General features: G+C 39.3%; 3 protein-coding genes across 3 annotated transcripts; 2 read left to right on the top strand and 1 right to left on the bottom strand.

The window, feature by feature from the left end:
• Positions 1 to 1,598: 1,598 nt before the first annotated feature.
• Positions 1,599 to 6,453, bottom strand: lypla1 (lysophospholipase 1). The gene is made up of 9 exons (XM_074694018.1): positions 6,122 to 6,453; positions 4,857 to 4,888; positions 4,692 to 4,757; positions 4,465 to 4,512; positions 4,308 to 4,378; positions 4,144 to 4,217; positions 3,305 to 3,406; positions 2,510 to 2,686; positions 1,599 to 2,431 (listed from the first exon to the last, which is right to left on the bottom strand). Exons 1-9 carry the CDS (start codon positions 6,188 to 6,190, stop codon positions 2,372 to 2,374), a joined length of 699 nt encoding a protein of 232 aa, XP_074550119.1. The 5' UTR covers positions 6,191 to 6,453; the 3' UTR covers positions 1,599 to 2,371.
• A 459-nt stretch (positions 6,454 to 6,912) lies between these two features.
• Positions 6,913 to 10,071, top strand: mrpl15 (mitochondrial ribosomal protein L15). Its single transcript, XM_074693678.1, has 5 exons — positions 6,913 to 7,089; positions 7,257 to 7,414; positions 7,941 to 8,106; positions 9,389 to 9,512; positions 9,603 to 10,071. The coding sequence occupies exons 1-5, from the start codon at positions 6,985 to 6,987 to the stop codon at positions 9,944 to 9,946; spliced, it is 897 nt and encodes a 298-aa protein (XP_074549779.1). The 5' UTR covers positions 6,913 to 6,984; the 3' UTR covers positions 9,947 to 10,071.
• A 5,846-nt stretch (positions 10,072 to 15,917) lies between these two features.
• On the top strand, positions 15,918 to 17,125 carry sox32 (SRY-box transcription factor 32). Its single transcript, XM_074693859.1, has 2 exons — positions 15,918 to 16,224; positions 16,449 to 17,125. The coding sequence occupies exons 1-2, from the start codon at positions 15,918 to 15,920 to the stop codon at positions 17,123 to 17,125; spliced, it is 984 nt and encodes a 327-aa protein (XP_074549960.1).
• Positions 17,126 to 23,819: the final 6,694 nt, after the last annotated feature.

Here is a 23,819-nt window from a genome sequence, read left to right as displayed (position 1 = left end):
TCATTTTATGTTACGGCTAGTGATGGGACTTGATTAAAAAAATTAATCGAATTAATTATGCCATTTGTAATTAATTAATCGTAATTAATCACATTTTAATCACATCAGTAATCAACATCAGAAGCAAAACTTTTCAATTCAAACAGATTTTGTTAGAAGATTAAATCATTGAATATTCTCATACACAAGTTTAAACAACAAAATCCTGTTTATTTTGTTCAGAAGATGTTTTTTTTTTGTGGACACTACTTTCAAGTACATTCATCAGCCATTATGTGGTAAATAGTGCTGTCAGGAGGTTAAAAAATAATCTAATTATTTACAGGATTTGTAATTAATTGATCTAATTAATCACATTTTAATCTTCTTTCTGCTTAAGGTCCCCACATAAAGAATTTGAATTCTAGGGCATTACAAAATGATAGTGCATGACTGATCGAATGAATACACAAAAAAGAGAAGATTTGTAAATCCTTTTTTTTTTTCAACTGTTCCCTGCCATTGACATTCAATTACTGCTTACTGCGTCTATAGAAGTAAATTATTTTTTTCAGCGGAGGGAGGCGGGGTCTGGCGGAGCTTGTCAATTAAAATCCTGCTCGTAAACTACTGTGGATGACAGTGGTGTGCTCTTTGGATGAGAGCTCAGCATGGATATGAGGAGAAATGTGAGATGACAGAGACACAGAGAGCCGCTGCGAGTCAGAAAAGTTAAGGCAGCTCACGCTCCAACTGAGGATGTGTCGCGGTAGTTCAGAGAGAAAGAGCGGCGAGAAAAGACGACGGAGATCATGGAGAGGATCAAAGGATGGAGAGCCCGTGATGAAGACGATCAAAAAAGTTTGATATTTCTATTTTTTGGACCAAAAACAGGAAGAGAGACATAAAAGAAGAGAGTCCACTCTTCTTAGGTAACTTTGGTGTTTACATGGTCATAGAAAACATTATTATTTGGGTCTTAAAAGATCATTCAAGATGCTCTGAAAATGGCTGGCAGCCAATGAGTTAATCTTGCGTTGATTTTTATAACACATTAATGTGCGGTGTAATAAATTTACCTAATTAACACGTTAAAGCCACAGCCCTAGTTGTGAACTACAGCAGAGATCAACCAGTGCTTCAGTTTAAAGAAAAACCCTAGAGACTTTCAGTGACACCCCTTACAAATGGCTTTAGATTATCAACACAAACTTATCTAAAGAGGATTTTTTTTTATTTTGATTTTGATAAAAATTGTAACAAGGTTGTGTTCCAGAGGACTCTTTATGTTGCACCGGCTGTGGTTAACTCAAAAATTACACATTCGCTAAAGGTTGCCAATTTAGGGGATCACTTGTCAAACTATAACACCAGGAGCCAACTGATGTTTCAGTTTAAAGAGTGACCTGGTTAACTGGCTACCTTCAGCCGTATGCATCCTGTGCAAATGACTTTGGATTATCAATAACTACTTATGTGGTGAGAATATTTTGATAAATAAGTAAAAATCTCACCTAAATTGCATTAATGTCCCAACAACTATTGTATACTTGACAACAAGTGCCGAGCTAAGTCTCCAGTTTACAGGGTCGCCATTCAAACCATAACACCAGCAGCTGACCAATTTATTCACATCAGGCTCAAAGAGGATGGATTTAAAGAGTTTTTATTTCAACTAGGTAACAGTTGAGGGTAATACTATTGTGGACGGCAGTTGAAATAAAGACACTGCAGGTACTTTACCAATCAGACACATCCTGCATTACAGGCCCCGCCCTTTATAGTTCCAGGATCTTTTGAGAAAGCTACTTTCAGAGCAGGCTTTTCCAGGGGAGAAAACTATTATGGAACTATATTTAGGCCTTTTTCCTGTTTTCAAAACCCCCCAAATGATCCAACATACTTTAAAATATTTGTAAAAGACTCAAAGCAATAAGTGTTAGCCTTTTTGGTTTGCTACAATGCATTAATTAAACAGTTGATTTTAAAAACTTAAACCTTATTTAAGAACAATTATGCACATTACAATGAAAAAAAATGAACAGGCCATTTATTGTGAGATAGCAGGTATTAAACCATAAAGTTTAGCCCTAAATTTTCCAGTACATACATTTCCTTCAAGAAATGGCTCGACTTAATAGCAAACAGCCTTACAATCAAGCAACTAGAGTTACTCTACTGTAACACTGAGGACTGTGAGTGGATCCAGGTCAGGACGCAGCAACGTTCAAGTCAGGCCTCTCCCGAGCTGACTGGGAGCCGCAGTCCTGTCTGGCTCTATGAGTAGCAGCGTGGTTTTTTAATGTCAAGTAAGTCACTGATTCCTCGAGACCACAAAGTCCCAGAAGACTCAGATGAAGCTGTGTGTGTGTGTTTGTGCGGCGACTTCATTTCACTCATCACTGACTGGAGGGAGCTGCTTCTCTATGAACCGTTTGACATCCACCATTTCCTGCAGACACAAGATGACACTAAATTCATTAAACAGAACTCCTAACATCATAAAAATGTGATATTTTCCTGCGCTGACCTCTGGACAGGCGCTGTGAGGTAGACCCCGGTACGTCTTAAAGGTGATGTTGGCTGGATTGACGAGGCTCTTCATCTTTTCTGCCGTCTGGCTGCCGAACACAAAAGGAACCAGGGGGTCGGAATCCCCGTGGCACTGAAGGACGTGCATGTCCTTGTTTGCACTGTTAGCAGAGGCCTGAGAATAGAGGAGATTAGGATTATTCTAATGATCAGATCATGACAGATTATAGCCTTTTTTTCACACATGCACGGCAGCCCTGAACTTGTCAGGAAAGAGGAGATGAAAGTCAGAGAAAATCCTGTCAAAACTGGCCTTTATAAAACTTAGCCCCAGAACTTCACGAGATCTGCTGAAATGATGAGTTCATCACACTGGAATCAAAATGACTGGATCATCACATGTATTTTGAGCTGTGAATCATGTAACGCTACAAAGAGGGTACCCCAGAAAGTGGATAAAAGCCTCCCCAAAAAAACAAAATGAACAGCAAGAAAAAAATACCCCTCTCTAAGCTGTAGGGTCAACAATATCTTAACTTTAGGTTAGTATACTTCTAAAAATATAAAAATTGAAGGTGCCTGTTGGCCTTGCAGCTAAGACATGCACCTCATAGACAAAACCTTTAGACCTCAAAGTAGCAGTTGATGGTTTGACTTCGAGTCAAGACCCCCCAAACTCTGTCTGTTATGCATGTCTTCTTACAGCTGTTCTCTGAAAAAAGGCATAAATGCCCCAAAAATCAATTTAAAAATCTAAGAAAAGGAGGTGAAAAGTGATCTTAAACCCTGTTACCTGAGGGAAGGAGTTACGGAGAGGGAGCCAGCAGCTTAGAGCGACCACTCCAGCGAGCTTCTGCTGAGATGTCAGAGCGGTGTAGAGGGACAAGGCTCCACCCTGAGCAAAAGGAACAAACAGTACAAAATAAATTAAAAACATCATCAGAAATCTTTTCTCCCTGCTTTTAATGAAGTTTTATGACATATGAACTTTGTTTTTTTTGCCCATTTGTGATTAAATGCAAACGCAGAAGCACCGCTGTGTGTGTGTGTGGGCGCGCGCGTGTGTGTGTGTGAGCGAGTGATACTGCACTGCACAAAGTCATTCAGACTGCAGATTGGTTGAATCTGAAACCTATCAATATTAGTTCTGACCTTGTGATCCACACTGAAAGGAATAGCTCAGGGTGTTTTGTGCAGCACACTAACTTCCTGTAGTCTTTGCTGGTTGCTTGGCAACTGCTAGGAGCCAAGAAATAGCCCTGCACACTGCCCACTATCAAAAAGACGATGTGTTGGTTTTACGCTTTGTTTTCCGTTCAAAATCTTGATCATTTCTGTGCTCATCCTGAGTTATAGACAAGTTACGTCCAAAAAACTTTTTTTTTTTTGAGTTTATTTTTCTATTATTCTAGTGAACAGTCACTGTTTGAACTGTTCTTTCTTTAAATGTTGAACTTTATCACTGCAGATTATAAAGATGAATTGAAAGCATCACTTTTTTTTAGTTCATTCAGTTTAGCACCTTTCTGTGTCCTTTAGATTTGGTTATTAAAAAACACCCTGCACACAAGCAGTGAATCACAGCAGAAACAGTGTTACATAACCAATCAGCTGCGTGCATGCCACACTTACTTGTGAAAATCCACCCAGAATAATTCTGTGTGAAGGTATTCCATTCTTCACTTCTTGGTCTATCAAGGCTTTAACTGCAGAGAAAAGGGGGAGAAAATCTAACAAAGCTCTTTTTGCATCAAGCTGAGCGGAGTCGCTTTCCTGAAATTATTACGATGACGTACTGTTCTCTGACGCTCTTTTAATACCACCTTCATCTTCCTCTGCGTCTGGGTTCAACCCATAGATATCAAACCTATACATACGGGGGAAAAACAGGCTTACTGCGAATAAAACACCCACACTGTCGTTATAAATATGCGCAGATTGTGTGACACTCACCAGGAAGGCATGGACATTCTCATGTTCAAAGAAACGGGCATGGTGGGACTGTAGTAATGAAAGAAAAGTGACATCAAGATTTGGCTCCAAGTGCAAAACCTATGAAAGTGTCAGTGACTGTACACAAAGAGCATTATGACATCTTCCATTCTGTCCATTGCAGCCTCTATAAGGTCAATATATTACATATTTTAATACAATTTTCATCACTGAAACCCATTACTCACGCATGAGGGCAGATGTATTTCACATGTGGTATCCTGATGCCTGCAAAAGCTTCAGCCCAGCCATGCCTGTGAAAACAAAACACTTAAAATGTTTATTCTGTTCCATAAGTCAGGAGTAACAACACTTTTTATCAAACGAAAGAACAAAATTGTGTTGTTCCTTACCCTGTATCCCCAAGGCCATGCAGAAATATCACCTGCAAAACACAAACACACATTAAGACGCAGAAGTTGTTGGGTTTTTTTGTGGTGTTCCTCATGGTTCTAACCTGGGTCCTCTGCTGTTTATTTCATAAGAAGTTAAAAAAAATGATTCCTATCACTGTTATGCAGATGACTTTCAACTTTTCATCTCTTTGAAACCTCAAGACATCTCCATGTTTCTACTTTCTTGTGTTGGCCACATGAAAGCTTAGAGGGCAGATACTTTTCTCTGATACAGATAACACTTAATCTCTGCATCTGAACATGTGGTTCCAGAATTGAGTGAACAGAAGTCTTGGTTTTTAATAATCTGCTATAAAATCTGTGCAATTAGATCAGGCCCTGAGTTGGAGTATGAAAATGGTTTTGTTGTGCTCCTCTTTTACCATCAATAAAATCATTGATAAACTCTGGCGTGATGTGTCACACTTTGATGAAGTGTTTTGTTTATATCTCAGCATTATAATTGTAGTTTTCTATCTTCGTTTGTCCTAGAAACTCATCCTTGAACCACTTTTAAGTGATGCAAAACTGCAAGGTCATCTACAAGGTGTCTGTCATTTTGTCTTAGTTTTTGCATCTGATAAGTTTGCGAATCCTGTAGAAAGCATTGCATGGTCAAGCAAGGAGCAGCTAATAATAAATAACATTAATATTACATTTTATTCTACCAATAAGGGTTGTTAATAGGCTCAAAACTAATAGATCATTATATTACCAAATATATGCATCATCAACATTTAAAGTAAGCAAAGCCCATAAAGCTGAAGCAAAAATTTTAGGGGGTGCGGCCACCCAATATCACCCTTTCAGATATACCCCTGGACTGTCTATTTCTTGCTCCTAAACTACAAATATACAGATACCTACTATTAAAGACTACCAAATTTAGACTGTAGCTACTGTCTCCCACTGGAACTGAGAGTCTTGGACACTTGGGAAATCAGCAGCAATGCAAGACCCATTTATTTCATTAGCAGCTGTTTAATCTCTCCAAGTCTTTTACATACAAGCTGTACTAAGTGTCTTCCTACAGTGGCTCAGCTTTGCCTTTACTAACTTCTACTGTTGGTTATTTGGGTCTGTCTGAATAGAAAAGGTGCAAAGAATATAAACTTTGTTTGTTCTTTATTCTAAGTAAGGTCAGTTAAGCAGGTCACGCTTAACCCACGGGTGAGTGCGCAGTTAATTGTCTTTCCCGTGTCACTGATGAGTGTGTAACTCACCGCTGCAGTAGCTTTCCGGGCAGCAGGCACAATGGCAGGTAAAGGCGCTGACATGTTATTGCCGCACATACAGCGCTGAGGCAGCTGATATGTAGGAACACGTTAGCTACCGTTAGCTAAAAGCGCTACCTCCAGCTCCCACAATGGCTGTCTATCCTTGGGTAGTTTAAAACCAACGATCGGCGGTGAGTGTGGAGGTATCACCGTCACGAAGTGTCACTGGCAGGCGTCAATCTGCCTTCTGAAGTTCAAATTCCCGAAAAAAATAATACCCAAGCGGATCACACAATCACACTAGTACACTACTCGTTGGAGGCGCCGATAACCCGTTAAGCCCCGCCTCCTCTCGTAAATGATTGGTTCTTACTGGAAGTCGGTTATAAATGCATAGCCAGGATTGGTCTATTGAGATGTCAATCAATTCTTATTTAAATAAACCGTCAACTACTCAACTGTTTCCCCAAAGTTTATTTTAAAATGCACGATAAAACTTAATGAACATTCGAAAATTTGAATACAGAGAGATATGCCAGATTTGATAGGTGGTGAACACTGTGACCTTTGACACAGATTTCTGGTAGTATGAATGCATGAATATAAACCCAGTGTACCAGTCGAAACTTTAATTGGCAGTTTCACTTGACTTGGATCTTTATGATAAAATAATCTGACTGGCCTTCATATTGATCTGAAATTAAATGTTTCACAGCTTTATGCAATCGTGTTAAAAGAAAAAAAAGAATGAAGAATAAGCCGTGCTTTTATTTTGATAGGTCTCCGTTCAAATAAGAAGTACTTCCCCTGACCTCGGTCACGTGACCCATATGTCCTTTGGTTAACTTTGACATGTGAGCTACACAAACATGTCTTTCCCCAAAAAGCCTGGCGGTAGAGCTTTGGATGCGTTGCAGAATCTGCCAAGAATAAGTTTAGCGAATTTACGACCGGAGCCAGGATCCAGAAAGCCGGTGAGAGTTTTTTGTTGCGTCTTTTTAGCATTAAATGACAGCACACTAGCTAGCACTGCTAGCTAACCTGTTTGCAAATTGACACATGCTAATCGATGTTATGTCAGCCGTTTTGATATGAAACACTCCCCGAAGCAATAATTTCACTGATATTTTGTCAATTAAAGGATAAGAAAAGGGGCAGAGGACAGCATGGCGGAAACAGGAGTGGTAGAGGGCACAAGGGAGAGCGGCAGAGAGGGAACCGACCACGGCTGGGATTTGAAGGTGGTGGGACACCCTTTTATCTTCGTATCCCAAAATATGGCTACAATGAAGGACACAGGTAACAGCCTGCTTCTTTATTTTCTGTTACTCTTTTAATAACTTGCTGATCTATGGAGAATTAAGTGTGCAGTTGTCTTTGTCATTTACAAATAGAAATAATAACAGGTTTATGTCTGAAACCTGCCGACATGGAGAAGGCATCACATTAGAAGACTGACAGATGCAGATTAATGGGGAATGCGGGGCTGATCAGACAGTAGAAAGCAGTGAGATTTGAAAAAAAATACACATTTAGGAAAAGCATTACTTTCACACATACAGGAAAAAGATTGGAAATAATGGCATCAACAAGAGGTAATAAATTAATATAAACTTAGTATCTTTGCAGGAGCTTTAAAATGTCAGATACTTTTTAAAATGAGCTCACATTAGGCATGTAAATTGAAATTGTTCTCTTATTGCAGTAAATAGTTTTTTCTGTGCTAAATCTAGGTTTTGTTGCATCTAATGGTAACTCTCATGTTAATGATTTAGAACCAGACATCAATAACTGCTGATCACTAATGCTTGTGTTTTCTCTCCAGTCGCCGTCCTCAGTACCAGCCCCTGTCACTGAAACGACTGCAGTACCTCATTGATCTTGGGCGAGTTGATCCTACGCAGCCCATAGACCTGACCCAGCTTGTCAACGCCAGGGGAGTGACGATCCAGCCTTTGAAGAGGGACTTTGGAGTTCAGCTGGTTGATGAGGTGATTGCTGCATACTTAAAGTTCATTGTCAGAGATGGACTTTTTCACACCTCAGTTTGATCATTAGAGACTTTGAGAGCTCTCTTAACTTCAAAGGTTGGTTAACACTAGTCACTGATCCACTTCTTTGAGGTAATGAAGGGTTTTCATGTCCATTAAAGAGTTTATAGACTAGACTTTACAGTAATCAAGTCAACTGGCAGTGACATTCTTTTGTCCTTTTTTTTCTTAACTTTAGAAAACTCTATTTTTTTCCTGATCCTAAAATGTGCAACGTGTCAAATATATTCAAAACCCAGAGGTTGCCATTCCATTAACTGATATTTAATTGCAAATTGAACACCCTTGGTCTGGATTTCTGATATTGGAAGTGTTCTGGCTTCTGTATGTTTTGGTATGGTGGGCAACCTTAATGTTAGGCCATATCTTCTATCTCCAATTTAAGTTTATTAAGTTGTCATTTCAAGGCCACATATTTCAACATGAGCCAATAATCTGCTTTACAAATTACAAAGGCTAACTGGTATTTCCTGGTTTGCACACCATCCTGGAATAAAACTGAGATAATCAATCAGACATCCATTTAACCAAAGCATTTCTGTCTCTTTCTTTCTAACTGTAACCTCAGGATTCTATCTGTGAGGATTCTTTAAATAGTATTAAAAAGGCTGAATTCTGACCTTTTTCCTCAAATTCTGACTTAAGTCTTGCAGTTCTGCCTTCTTTTGTCTGAATTCTACATCCCAACTTTTGAGTTAGGGTTACGAGAAAAGATTTTTATGGGTAGCAGAAAAATCTTTTATAACCAGTTAAAAAAAAATTGCAGTTGTCCCAGTTATATTCCCTAGGTCTCATAACTTACAGTTAATTTTTGAAATTTTACATTTTATTTGTCAAACTTGAAACGTACTTATTTCAAGTAAGTCAGATTCTGACACCTCTATTTCATTCATCATTTGTTAAACTGTGACTTACTAATAACATATGACCAGGATAACTATGTGTGAAAAGGAGGTCTTAGCATGGGATCATTTAGAGATACTGCAGCCCATTACAGAATAAGAGAGATATTGGCATCCATTCCTACAGCTGTCAGATGAAGACAGATAATGACAAAACAACTATGTCAGAGGAATGCATTCAGAACAGTATGTTGTTCTGCTGTTTTCTTATCATCCTGTGCCACTAGGTGGCAGCACATGACAGTGTTGGCATTCCTCCACAGACTTGGCTGTTCTCTCTGTCGCCTGTTTTTCACCTCCTCGTGTTTGTTGTGTTTCAGGGCTCTGAGATTTTTGCTGCAAAAATCAACATCGAAGTTCAGAGAGCTTCTGAAGGAGCCATAGCTGCTATTGAGAGGAACGGAGGGGTCATCACGACAAGTTTCTATGATCCGATAAGTCTTGGTAACTTAATAATTAAGTTCCTCACACAGATTGAAGCATCTATCTTATGTGATTTAATTATGAGACTCAATTGAAATTCTTCTTCTGCAGGGATTCTCATCAAACCCGTGCCGTTCTTCATGCGAGGACAGCCCATTCCCAAGCGAATGTTACCAGGTCAGGACATGGTCCCGTACTACACAGGTGCTGACAACAGAGGCTACTTAGCAGACCCAGAGAAAGTCCAGCAGGCCCGGCTCGCCCTGGCACAGAAGTATGGATATGTTTTACCAGACATTTCAAAGGACGAACTGTGTCACATGCTCGCGATGAGGAAGGATGTTCGACAGATCTTCTTTGGCCTCGCTCCAGGATGGGTCGTTAACATGGTAGAGAAGAAAATTCTGAAACCGACTGATGAGAAGCTCCTGAAGTATTACGATTCATATGTGTGAGAGGGGAGTTGGAAAAATGTTTGTGTAAAGTATGAAATAAGAAGAGGTGTGCGTTTAATGTTGAGTGTTTTCATTTTATATTAAAGATATGGCAAAATGGCATCCTGTGTCTCATAGTGAAGATTATTCATTAAAATTTACCACCAAAATTATAATTCCAAATACTTTTATTAAAGTTATGTCATCATTACTGCAATTAAAAAAAAAAATTCCTACAACACATATATTTCTTTTTGTTTTCGAGTGTGTGACGTCCGACAGACTCGTGTCAGAGCACAACCGGCCCCTGTGCGGCGAGATGGAAGGAACGTGAACTGTAACAGGTGAGGGGGAAATAAGGAAAATAAGATAACTCAAAGAATGAAAACAGGAAACAGATGCCTGGTGATGTGTGCTACTTGTGAAATGGGTTGCTTCGGCCCTAGAAGGGGAGTTTGAAATTAGTCATAGGCAGCTGTATCCTGGTGTGGACGTTCAAAAGACCCCCCCTCCTCCCTCCTCCTCTTGGAGCACAATCACAGACAAACACACACACAGCACACACAGTTGAAACATTTAGTAACTGTGTTTTACTTAAAGATTTCACCCTACGTGTCAAAATTGACTTTCCCTCACTTTACAAATGTCCAGTGTTGTATTTTTAGCTCCGAGTCCCGCAGATTTTTGTAAATCACTCCCTCATTAAGATTGTTAGATATCCCAGTCAACACTTTATGGCACTTTACACCCTCCCTGTACCAGAATACACTCTGGTGTGTTTGCACTTGATAATGGCTCCCTCGTATTTGAACTCTCCATTACGCTCATGTTTATTTTTTGAAGTCAAAATTGCACCCAAGCTATAAATAACTTTGGTATTTTACGCAGATATTGTCTTAGGGGAGCCTGCCATAGAAATTCTGCTGGTATAAAAACACTTTATCAAAGGAAACATATGTTTGTGTGTGTGCGCAAAAGGCTGCGAGCATTGTGTTCTTACACAAAGTCTTACTCTGACATGTGGGTTACTGGCAGGCTGCTCTCAAAATTATGCAAGAAAGAAAAGAAATGGGGGAAAAAAGCACTCAATTTAAGATAAAATGTGTCTTTTTTCAGTTACTTTGAAGAAATCTTCATTTTCAGGGCTAAATCTGGCAGTTTTTGTAAACGGAATAACCCTCCAGAGGCAAAGGTCACACTTTGATGACTTCTCTGGTGGCTCCCCGAGTGTTTTCCTGAATCTCAAGTATCCAATAAACTACACAAGCTGTGGATACATACACAGCCGTCCCCTGTCAGGAAAACCAGCCCAAATCCTTACAGCATAATACTTTAAATAAATCACGCCACAGGAAAGAAAGAGCACAATCATTGTTTATGGCAGAACTACAGAGCTTATCTTCAAAGCAGCAGATCCTTTTGAATTTGTATCAGGTCTCAGTCGAGGCAAAAGAGAGCGTGTCGCTCAGCTTTGTGATCGTGTGGCTCCAGAAAACTTTGTGGAAAAAAAAAAGAAAAGAAATCAAATCAGGTAATTTCTTCCCAAAACAAATCATTCACTTTGGCTAAAACAATTTGTCAGTCTGTTTTGGTCAAGAGGGTTTCTGCTCCAAATAATCTAATGTCTGAGTCTAACCAGTTCACACTATTTAATTAAACATGCTGCTGGAGCTGCTGGAGCTGCTGGAGCTGCAGACCCAGGTTGTTTTGGTTATCTGCCGCCTTGAATGAGCCGTTTCAGACAGACACAGATATCATGGTGTCTCACAGGTCTGAGTCTAGTTCCAGTTAATAATGAGGGCTAATTACAGCCGGCCACTCTTGCTCTCTCCCTCTTTCCCTGTCTGCTCACGGCAGACGTGTGGATCAAAAGACTTACGGGTAGTACATACACACTGAAGGAATCTTGAAGACAGATTTCAATAAATAGACTTCTGAGGAAAAAAAGAAAACGTGGACGGATTACGAATGAGAAAAGTTCTTTAGTGCGTCGGATAAGCAAAGTCTTATCAGTAGAATACAATTCCTAATTTGCAAAGAATAGTTTTTTAGCATGAGACGTCCTCTGCTTCATTAGTTAGTCTCAGACAGAAGAAACACAATTAGATAGAAGAGTGACAATAATTATAGAGAATTCAGTTAATGTTTTATACGATCAATAAACCCGACAAGAAGTAACACTTTGAAATTTGTTTAAATTTTTGTGTCTATAAAGCTCAAGTTAATTGTATTTATTATTTCTGATATCTTTGAAAGCTAAAATATCTTAAAACTGTTCAGTTTTAGCATTTTAATGATTTTTTATCTACTTTAATTTGTTGGAATTTTTTTTACCGTTTTTTTAACAGAAATATTTCCAAAAAATTATTTTAAGAGTGAATCTTGACTAAAAATTCTGCTTAAAAATAATAAATAATGCCAAATAATGAATTCTTGATTAATTGATTTAGATTGGTCCTTCTCTCTTGATTTTTCTTCGCTATCAGGATGATTTTGTTGTCAAAGATGGGTCTTAGGACCAACACAGTCAGTTAAAAGTGTGAAACACAAGCATATGAAATGTAGAGTGATGTCAGAAAAAAAAAGCATCAAGCAGTTGCGTAATTTGATTTCCAGGCCTGGAATTATGTGACAGATTTGGCTGAAGTTCAAATCCCACACAGCACCACCTGGGTTCTGTAAGATTCAGCCCGTGTTTGAAGTCCAGCTGAGCCCAGCCTCTTATCTCTGCTCAGAGGTGGGGTTATCATTGTGTTCAGCTAATGAGGCCACATTAAGCCTGTCTACACCAGGGGGCATGTAATCCTCTCAGCTGGGCTGACGTAGGGCCGGCCGGGCAGGGCGCTGTTTACTCTGGGAGTGTGGAGGCTAGCACCCAGCTAGCTCACCAGGGGCCTTGGTCTACTGTTTAAACAAAAAGTAGAGGTGGAGGTAGGTGAGGAAGAGAGGGGAGGAGGGGGCATGGACCACTGCATAGAATGCTGTCTGAGTCCTGACAGAGTCTATCTCGATGCTGGCCTGCTGTGTCCATACAATCCAACACAATGCAGCACAGACCCTCGCTGCCAAGATCACCTGCTGTATATCCAGGCTTCACACCTTCCAGCTATGAAACAATGCTGCTCTTTATGAATGAAGCACTGTAAGGAAAGTTGGCGGGATGGAGCTTGAGGTTGGAATACAGAGCTTCATTATCAGAGGCCTTTTGCGGTAGAAGTTCTTCTTTGGGTAGTCGTCTCCTGATCTGAAAACCCTGCTCCAAGAAATCCTAAACAGGAGAAGTGTTGAGGTATCTTCAGTTGCAGAAAAACTAGTCCACTCCTTAGATATGTGAACACAGGTGAACAAAAAACCCCAAAGCAAAATAAATCCAACAAAATCTTGATTTAGTCTCCCAGAATGTGGAAAAATGCATTCGTAAATCCTTCATAGTGAGCCTTGAGGTCCTCTACCTATGCCAGTCTGCCTGTCACTGACTCCCAGTGAAGAAGACTCAGAGGAGTGTCCCATATATGAGTTCTGTTCAATACAATGGCACATTGTGATCAGAAAGAGGCCAAGAACAATCCCTATTCAGACAGTACAGTGCCCATTCTGCTGCAGCTTGTTTGGTTATGAGACAATACAGTGATACCCTACTGTCACCTCACAAGTTAATCAGAGTATACACCTCATGTTGCAATGACGCAGCAAAATAACGCCATATTGATTTATGAGATGTTTAAAAACACATTTTGACAGCTTTATTTGAGATGGTTACTCAATTATTAGCCCTCACTTTTGAGTCTTGAATGTTGTCTAATATTTAGCTGACTGAATTCACAGGTAAGCTCAGCCGAAACTAACGTTATTGTATTCACGCTGCGTCGTTCAAGCTAATTGATTAAATCCATTAGTGCTTTGGCGCGTGCGTGCCGTTTAACCACAAGGATGTGGATTCAAGCTCTAAATCTGACAACCTGTGAAAAAAGACCCCCTCCTTTTCCACCAAACCAGCTCACATAAACACACGGCATGTTCAGAAACTCAGAAATTATACCCAAACACGGTTTACACGCTGCTTTCGAACATTAAACGTCGAAATTTCCTGTTTAAGCTAGCTCTGTCCATCGAATGTTGTACAGCCTAACATGTTGGGGGGTAAATGCTACTTTAATCAATGTGGAGGTCATCAGTGACAGTATTGATCCAGCTTTTGAGTAAAATATCAAGCTCCATTTGGATATTTGTTCATTAAAAGTCAAAACAAAGTCCAATTTGACCCGGTTCAACCGTTAGTAACTGGAAACTGCACGTGACTTAAAGCACATTTCTAACGTTCCAAAAATAAACTTTTCAAAATAAAAGCTGATAAATCGCCAACTGCCCTACCTCTCCTTGTGTATTGACCCTCTCCTCTCTTAACCACCACATACAGTATTAGCAATGTAAAGTGGCCGCATTAAGTGACTCGTCTGCGGCTCAAAGCAGCAGCGCAGGTGTAGGTATTACCTACCGCAGGTTACAGCAGAGTCCGTGTATTGCAGATGCAAGTTCGCCGCTGTCACAGTAATGACATCTATTGTCTGAGTAATGCTGGTCGCCGGTGTCAAAGACGGATATTCATTGAAACTATACAGGAGAAGAAAACACCTGTAATGGTGTCCTATTATATCAGAGTGGGATCACACTCCTAGGGAGTTTCATTTATGGTGAATACACAACATTTAGCATAACTTTACATTCAGTTATAGTAGGTTTTTATAATTTAGGCTATATTCTTGTGGTTCCTCTAATCCTGCTCTTAAATCTTTTGGAAGTGTGGGGGAAAAAAATCCACAAATTAAGCGTATTAATATAAGCGACTTTTATTCTGAAATTTTTAGTTTTGCTGTTTTGACCCTCAAAATGATACAAAAGCAAAAATGTAAAAAATAAAAATAAAAAATAAAAAAAATAAGGAAATATAATTATATATTATGTGTAACGCTACTTTTTTCATCATGATCCTGTTTTTTTATCATTATTTTTTATTTTATCTTATTTATTTATTTATTTATTTTTTTGCACTTTTTTGTGGAGATGAACCCATCACGTGCCTTCGTGCTCACTATCTTTTGTGTTGTGCGTGAGTGTGTGGTAAATATTTGCGCGCAGTAATCGTGTAATAAACACGCCTTGATCATGTTTGTTTCAGTCCTGTAAAACGTACTTTGATAGAGACAGTGGATGGCCGATAAGAGCCGAGAGCCACAATGTAATTATCAACCAGGCCTGTCCGCTGAAAACTTTGATGTTGTCCTATCAATACCTGGCCTGCCTTTTCAGGGCCTATTGATTAGATTCCTTCTCTCTCGCTCTATCTCTTTCCTCCCTCTTCCTCCAATGGACAAGGCTGTAATTTGATTGTCCCAGTGTGTCTTTTTGTCTCTTTAAAGATCAAGACTGAAACTTGAATTTTATCCACTTAGAAGACAGTCTAACATGCCAGGGATTCTCAGTGTTAACGCACAGAACAGAAGCAATACAAACGGACAACATTTGGAAAAAGTTGCTTTGTGTGCACACAAATTTTAATTGAAAAGCTCAGAAGAGATGCGTCTTCTGATCTGTTTTGTTTTGTATTACTGAGCTTTGTTATTTTAGGCTGGTATGTCTCTCAAAAAGGAAGAATTTGAGAAAGTATGTGCCTTGATCTCGGGATGAAGAGACAAGACACCCCTAAATTATAGAGAATTTTTCTTAAATTTGATTGTAGATTATGACACACTCATGATGAGACATCTCTGTATCTGTAGTTTCGTGAGGTCGTTGATTGGGGCGTCAGATGGGCCTATCACTGACCCGAGAAAACACCTGAATTTCACACCTCAAATCCACTCCTCCGGGCCTCCCATTGGCGGAGCTCCCACATAAATCCGTCACCACGCATCACCGAGAGGATGTCACCGGCCTGCAACCGACCTACAGCATCATCATCATCATCATCATCGTCATCATCACAACCACGGCCATGCGTTTCAGCCACGATCCCGCAGCTTTCCAGCTTTGCGCAAACAGTGCCATGTTTGACAGCGAGGACTCTGGCTCCGCAGACGGGGAGCAGGTGACGGAGGTGCGCTCCCCGAGTTCGGAGCCCGCAAGCCCGCAGTCTGTCAACTCAGACTCCAGCTGCACGAGTCCCGAGGCCAAATCCACCACAGCGCAGCAGAGGGTGAGGAGGCCTCTGAACGCCTTCATCATCTGGACTAAAGAGGAGAGGAGGAGGCTGGCTCATCTGAACCCGGACTTGGAGAACACGGATCTGAGCAAAATACTCGGTAAGAATTTGATTGATTGACTTTAAAGCTTCTTGATTTATTGTTGCAAGTGTTTAAAGTCTACATGGAGATCTCTTAAAGTTTTATCTCTGAAATGTTAAAAATGTTCAGTCAAACCTTGATTTGAAAGAGTTGAACAAAATTGAAGTTTAAAAAAGTTAGTAACTGTTTATATTGTTTTTACATACTCTGAATACATTTTTAACCTCTCTGTGCTCCTGCAGGTAAGACCTGGAAGGCCATGTCTCTGGCTGAGAAGCGTCCCTACATGCAGGAGGCTGAGCGCCTCAGGGTCCAGCACACCATCGACTACCCTAACTACAAGTACCGTCCCCGCAGGAGGAAGCAGCTGAAGAAGACCTCCAACAAGCCTCCTGGTGCAGAATCCTCTGCCTCCCTGCCTTTGCTTTGCAACTCTGGCCTCACAGTGCCCTACAACCTCTCTTACCTGCTCCAAAACCAGCAGCCAAACTACCCCAGCTCACCTGCTTTCCATAACACCCCAGCTACCTTCAACAGCTACACAAACTCACCAATGTACCCTGACCACACCGCAGCAGCAGACGCTTTCCTAAACAAACCTGAAGTGTACCCGCCTGTGTACCCTGGGGAACCTCAAGGGTATTTTGGCAGCCAGAACGGGTTCATGCAGTACAGCTTCCCCAGTCCTACAGGTCCACATGTGGAGCAAGGGGACTCCAGAGTCTATGGAGGACTGCTGTGCCCTTCTGGACCCTCTCTGGAGTTTTACCTGGAGCAGGTTCAGCTGGACATGCTGTATGATCTGGACCGCAGTGAGTTTGAACAGTACCTGGGTCCGAGCGCTCACAGGCCGGAGTCTGTGGATCCCAGCAGCTACACAGAGCAGAGCAGCCACAGAGAGGAGCACACGCTGTCTTAAGAGAACCACATCAGCTGTATTTATTTAAAACATCTCAGTGTTTTGTTTGATGACTGAAAGTTTATACTGAGTTCATGTTGACTTCTTAAAATGTTGTTGTAATGTCTTCCAATTCTGTCATAATGTGCAAATAAATAATTAATTCAACTTACAATGTTCATGTCATTTTTTTGTTTTATGTGGGTTGATTTTTATTCTGTTTACTTGATGCTTATTCTTAAGAATGAGGAAATCGTGGTTATCCTCATACATTAGCAGTGAGAGCCATAGAAAAACAGGTGATGAATAAACAAATGAATTTAATGAATTTAAAATGAATAAACCACATCTTGTTGTTAAATAAGCAGACTAGACTATTAGATTTTCAATATGTGTCACATTACACAATCTTTAAACCATTCACCACCGCCCCAGGCAGAAGTCAAACTGTTGACGCTCTGTTTTATCTCCATCGTCTCCCTCAGCTCTGAGAGGGAAGCAGGGTGGGCGCCAGGGGCATAAACTTCCACACTTCCTGTTTCATTTTAAAACATTTCACAAAGGCTCTAAAAATATGCCCAAAAATCCACATATCTTCAAACTTACTCCACTTTGGCTGCCAAATGTTTACCCATTTAGGAAAATGTTTACTTCCCTGCCCAGGATTTTCTGTGTCACAGCCTTGGGGTCAAACTCAGTCCTGGACTAATAGATGAGGAAAGCTGTCCAGGAACCAGGTTTATAATGATGAGACAACTGATGTCAAAGAAAAGAAAGATTTTATTTCCTGAACTTCAAGTCTAAATTTATTGATGAAACTATAGTTTAAATCAAATTTAACTCAAGTAACTAAATAAATAAAAGACTAATCTTTGTTTAATAAATCATTCTATTAACTATTATTCATTTGGAACAGAGTGAAGTTTGTACATGTCCACTTCTAAATTTGTGCATAATTCTGATTTTTGTAAGTTTCATTCTCAGTAAAACACTCTAATGACCTAACTATTTATTAGAAACATGTACATATGTAATAATTTATCATTCCTTTATTCTTTTTAACACACCTTCAGTTAAGTAACATTTATACAGCAGGGGTGTGTCCCATTTTTTTGACTAGAATGGCCCAATTGAGGCCACCCCATGAAAGCAAGGGGAGGGCAAAAAATAAAAATTAACAAACACATGTGAATTAGCAATACATGTTCATCTTTTCTATCTTCCCTGAAAAAATCAGCTTTGGCTACCATATTCCTGGGTGTATTTTTTTTCTCTTTAAAAAGTAACAAGTAAAATGTAAGTCTTTTCAATGAAATTCTTCAACAAAGTGCAAAAACTCTTTCTCTTATATCCCAATTTACAGTACTAACAAATGCAACAACATTGATAACGCATATTGTGATTGTCACACAACACTTTAGTCCTACTTTAATGTTATACTCCCTTTCAGCAGACTGTCTGCTACAATTTGGTGTTAGTTGCAAGTTTGTACAATAATTTGTTCCCTGACAGTGTTGAAAATTATGATGACCCAGTACATATTTTATATTCTGGATCTTAGTATCCAGAATATTGCCAGGCTCTGGATCATACTTTTACATCTGTCAGAAATTTTGATGACCTTGTCTTGTATCGTTTTTCAAAGCAATCCGACCATATATACACATATGGTGAAAACACATATGGTGAAAACGGCCCTATCTCACAATGATAAAGAATCCTTAAAAAAATCCTGGATCCAGATGGTGATCCAGATCACCTCCAAAACTTAATCAGTTCTTCCTTATCCCAGTTTGAACATTTCCTAAAAATTCCATCAAGATGCGTTCGTTACTTTTTGAGTTGTGTTGTTCACAGACAAACAGACAAACATAACCTCCTTGGAGGTAACCAGGTGAGTTGGCTGTTTACAGAAACAACACAGATGTGTCTTTATAGCCTAAGAAAAGTAATTAATAATATCCAAATAAATATTGACTATTTCAATAAAATTATTATTATTATTTTGAATATTTTTAATTCCTGGTGGGGAGGTAGCAATCAAAGTGATTATGTCCCCACTGCTTAGTTTGACTTAGTGACACTTTTGACTGTTTGAATAAGCAGAATGTGAAATCTGACTCAAGTGTGTACAGCAGAGGATCAAATCAGTAAAGAAATGGGAGATACAGCTTTGACCACAGGGGGCGCCAGACATGGGATAAACTGAAAGATGCTCATGGGGGCTTTAACTGTCAAAAGGCATTTAGCTAACCCTCTCAGTTGACATTCAATCACTACGTCTTGGGGATTTGTAGCACACATAAATTCAAGCGTTTGCAAAAAATAGGATAACAGATCATTTTTATGTATTTATTTTTTTCCTGAAAAAATCTTAAAAGGCTTTTTTCTAAACAGTGGAGTCAGTAATGAGTGTACAGTGGGAAATACTCTGACTCAGTGTTGGAGGTTCAAGCTTGAGATGCTGGAAGGAAACAGATGAGCACATGAGCGGAGGGAAGGATGACCTGAGAGCAGAGGAGCTGATTAGGAAAGTAAGGATCTGCGGCAATCCAACTGCACCTGAATCAGCGGAAGAAATCTGACGTCAGTTCAATTCCCCGGACGATGTTGCAAAACACGCTGCAGCGTGGAATGCAGGAATAATCTGCAGAGCAAAACATGAATTTCACTTCACAAAAAGGAATTCCATCTGCAGCATGTGCTCCCTGTCCCTGTTTTTTCTCTCCTTTTGAATCTCAAAGCTGTTATTCTCACTTGTTTTTCTCAAAGTGTGGCCCCTCAGCAACAATTAATGAGCAGTCGCAGGAACTTCCTGAAGGAAAAACAAGGGGGTGATATCAGAGTTTCAGGTGAAAATATCATCAACAATAAACAGTGATGGAAAAGACAGCTGGAAAAATGAGATATCGTCACAGCATTATAAAACTCTGGGTTTGTCAAATATTTACAAGGCTGGATTTCCTGATTTTGGGTTTGTTTAATTGTATTAAAACAAAAAAAGTAAATGTAGAAGAAATACAACTTGGGGGTAAAAAGCTTCACAGAATTATTTTTAATGCTTCTTCACGGTTTCCAGGAATCTGCAGGAAGAAAGAAGCTCGACTGAAAGAAATTAGGAGTTTCACAGCAGAGCCTCTGAGGTTTTTGTTACACTACTGTGCTAAATACTCCTTTCTGATTGGCTGAAACTCAATTTAACAATCATTCTTTAGTTATTTCAAGTGCAATATCAACTTTAGAAATTTAATAAAGGAGCCTCTTGTTTAAAGTTACGTCATCTTTATTCACAGTTATTTCCCTGTTATTCAAAGAATGCATGCTGGTACGGGAAAAAAAAAAAACTGCTGGATGCTCACCGTGCCACATTTGTGCTTATCACCGCTGAAGAATGTGAGGAATCTCAACATGTCAAACATGCAGAAGAAACTCTCCTCAAACATAAAATACTTTCCTAGTATGACATTAAATATGTAAATACAACTTATCAGGTAGTCCAGTATTGATCAGATAAATTCCTGGAGTTTATATTAAACCTAAAAATACAGTTTAGCTGCGCTACTTTGCACATTTTTAAGATTTTCTGAGCCATAATTAGGTTTCCCAGTCTTGCCTCCCTCATGAAGGTTATCAACAGCTTCCTGTCCAGAGTGCAGTTTGGGTAAATTTTGGTGTGCAGTGTGCAGATAGTGCTCAACACAGTTTTTTTTTTCCTGCAGGAAAGTGTGCTGTCTGGAGGAAACTCAAACAGGATAAGGCCTAAAGTGAAACACTCAACAGCTTCTTATCCTCAAGACATGATGAAAAGACAAGAAAAGTTTTGTTAATTTAGCATTTTTAAGAATGCTTTTCCATGAATCAAAGTCTCAAGTTGCTTCATAACATTAAGAGTTACTGCGTGATTTTAAGGATCTCTCTGATCACATCGCTGCATCACTCTGCTCTACCTCTAATCAATTAGTCGATCAGATTAGTGTGACCTCATCAGGACAGTCCTGCAGAGGAGTTTAAGCTGCTTTTACATGAACGTCTCACAGGTTTGCAGAATCAAATGGGGTCCAGAAATGCTGCCTGTAGCTTTAAGACACCATCAACGGGCCTGCTGGTGCAAATATTGACGTATTTCAAGATATGGTCCTGATTTTTTTTTTTTTTATGCAATAACATATCTTCACCAGGATACTATCCTTCTTACACTGGATAAGCAACATCCTATTGTCTGTCTTTATCAAGATGAAATGTGCCAGACTCTTTTTAGCAAATTGATGTGACACCATGTGGTCCTTAGTCTTGCATACTTCAAATTGATCAAAGAACAAAGTATTGAAGAGAAATAAAGCTCATCACTTATACCACAAGTCTGCACGTGAGCAAAATCACATTTTAATAAACCTGCAAACTTAAAAACCAACGACTGTCTGCCAAGCTACAGATCCCCTTTCAAAATAAAAGCCCGCCCAAGCTTTTCTCAGCAGCCAACAGCGACTGTTTTTGTTATTATGTCTCAGCCGTGTTTCCATTCAAGGAGACAGACAGTCATCGAGACAGACAGGTGATGACTCTAACATCTTGGACAGACACACCGATGAGAATGGAGCGTCTGGGTGTGTCCCTGTGACCTGCTGAGCAGATACAATACTCAATCAGGTCTCTTAGCAAAAAGACTGTCAACAAACATTCAGAGGATGAGCAACATAAACACTCCAACCTGTGAGAAGAGTTTCTCAGGCTGTTTTATAAATGTGTCCCGAGATATGTTATGCTATGACACATACATGGCGATTAAATGTCGCGTGTCGCTGGGAGTCATTTTCCTACCAGAATATTTTGTGGAAATAACGTCACACCTTCTTCCTCTGTGTCTGCTGGCGCTTTGTGACTCAGCCTGCGAGTATGTCAATGAGTTTATCTGTGTGTGTGTGTGTGTGTGTGTGTGTGTGTGTGTGTGTGTGTGTGTGTGTGTGTGTGTGTGTGTGTGTGTGTGTTTTCTGAAAGTAAGGATGTTTTTTTGGATCCCAATTAAATGATTATTCCAGATACATGGCTCTGGCACACTGATTTTAAGCCCCCTCCCTTCTTTTAATGGCCTTTACACAACAGTAGCCCGAATTAACTTGACATGTTTGTTGACCTTTGACCCCACCCAACTACTGTAATTCCTATTAAGTTTCCTGTTTCTGCATTTGCCCACCCAAAAAGGAAAATTATGTTATGTCATTGTGACATTCATAAGAGAAAGGCTTCCTAAATGACAATCATCACTGGTGGATTTAGCAAGCTACAGCTAGCTAATGTTAGCCACGTAAGTAGCCTGAAAATGTTCCTGGCAGACAGTTAATCATTGAAAAAATTATTCAACTCATGAAGATTATATTTTATAGAAGCCATATGTTAGCATGATTGAGCAGTTAGCATTTTGTTAAATTAACATGCTGAGCATTTTTTGTTTGCTATATCTGCCAAGTTCAAATCACTAAACCTTAAAATGTATGTTAACAAAAACAGATTTAGAAAACAAATATCTTTACACAAAACTACATTTAAAAGGAAAGCTACGACAGACTGGATGTTTAGCTTGATTAACAAATACAGAAAAACATTACTAGCACTTTATGGTTTTTGCTGACTCATTGTTCAAGGAATAACATAAATATCATACTGAAGAGAGATTATGCAAATAAAAGCACATAGATCAAAGCTTCCAACAACAACAAAAAAAACAGCATAAACTGTTTCTAATTTCTACCTCTTAGTATTTGTTTGCTGAAAAAATGTAAGATAACATTGCTAACTTGTGTTAGCTCAAGCTATCTAATTCATTGGTTGTTTTTGTTGCTGTTGTTTTATCCCCCGATTTTTTAAAAATAAAACAACAACAACAACAAAACAACTTTAAACTGTTTTACTTCAGTTGTTTTTTAGTCACACATGTATAATTTTGCTAACACAGTAGCATACACGAAATCTTGCTCAAGAACTATATAAGCATCCCCCAACAGAATATGCACACACACTTTACTGGGGGTAACAGTATCCGAATCAATCCGTCTCTATAGTTTGTTTTTCCTCAAAACATGATGGATAAAAATGTAAGAGCTAGCTGATGTTCCTGTATTTCAACGTTCACACTTAAAAAAGCAGTAGCTAGCTTAGATGCTATATTTTCAAGTTGCACAAAGCAAGTCTGTTGGGATGAAGATTTACAGATACTTCAATCAAATCATCTTGTGTAACATTTGCAGGGTTATCCCAAATGTTAGTATCCCCAAATGCAACAAAGAACCTGACAGAGCAGCTAATGCTAGCATAGAAGCTTATCACGTGTAGTTCACACAAAGGTGCTGTCCTTGTTATGTTGACATTTTGGAGTGTAACATGTTATCCAAAACACACACAGCTTGGTTTTGGAGGGAAGAATGTATTTGTTTTTTGCACCATAGGTAGTTAGGTAACTAGCTAAACAATGCTAACAGAAGAGTTAAGAGCTGACTAATCCACTTTTCAACCAACTAATTCTTTTTTCTTTTATATTTTGGTAAAACTTAGCCATTGTGTGTTTCTGTTACAGCAAATTAGCAATGTCATTTCTCTTCTCTTAAAACCATGAGGGCCTGTTGGCATGTGCTTTGAATTTACATGTAATAGGAAAATGCATGAGTTTGAAACTATTTCCATACAGAAGAAAGCATAAGTGACACAGTGCTGATTTGGTTTA

The sequence above is a fragment of the Halichoeres trimaculatus genome, unplaced genomic scaffold, assembly GCF_033239565.1.
Source record: "Halichoeres trimaculatus isolate MK-OKI-2021-1 unplaced genomic scaffold, fHalTri1.1 fHalTri1_scaffold_18, whole genome shotgun sequence".
Lineage (NCBI taxonomy): Eukaryota > Metazoa > Chordata > Actinopteri > Labriformes > Labridae > Halichoeres > Halichoeres trimaculatus.
The sequence above is the reverse complement of the archived record's forward strand: the minus strand, read 5'-3'. Positions and strand labels throughout refer to the sequence as shown.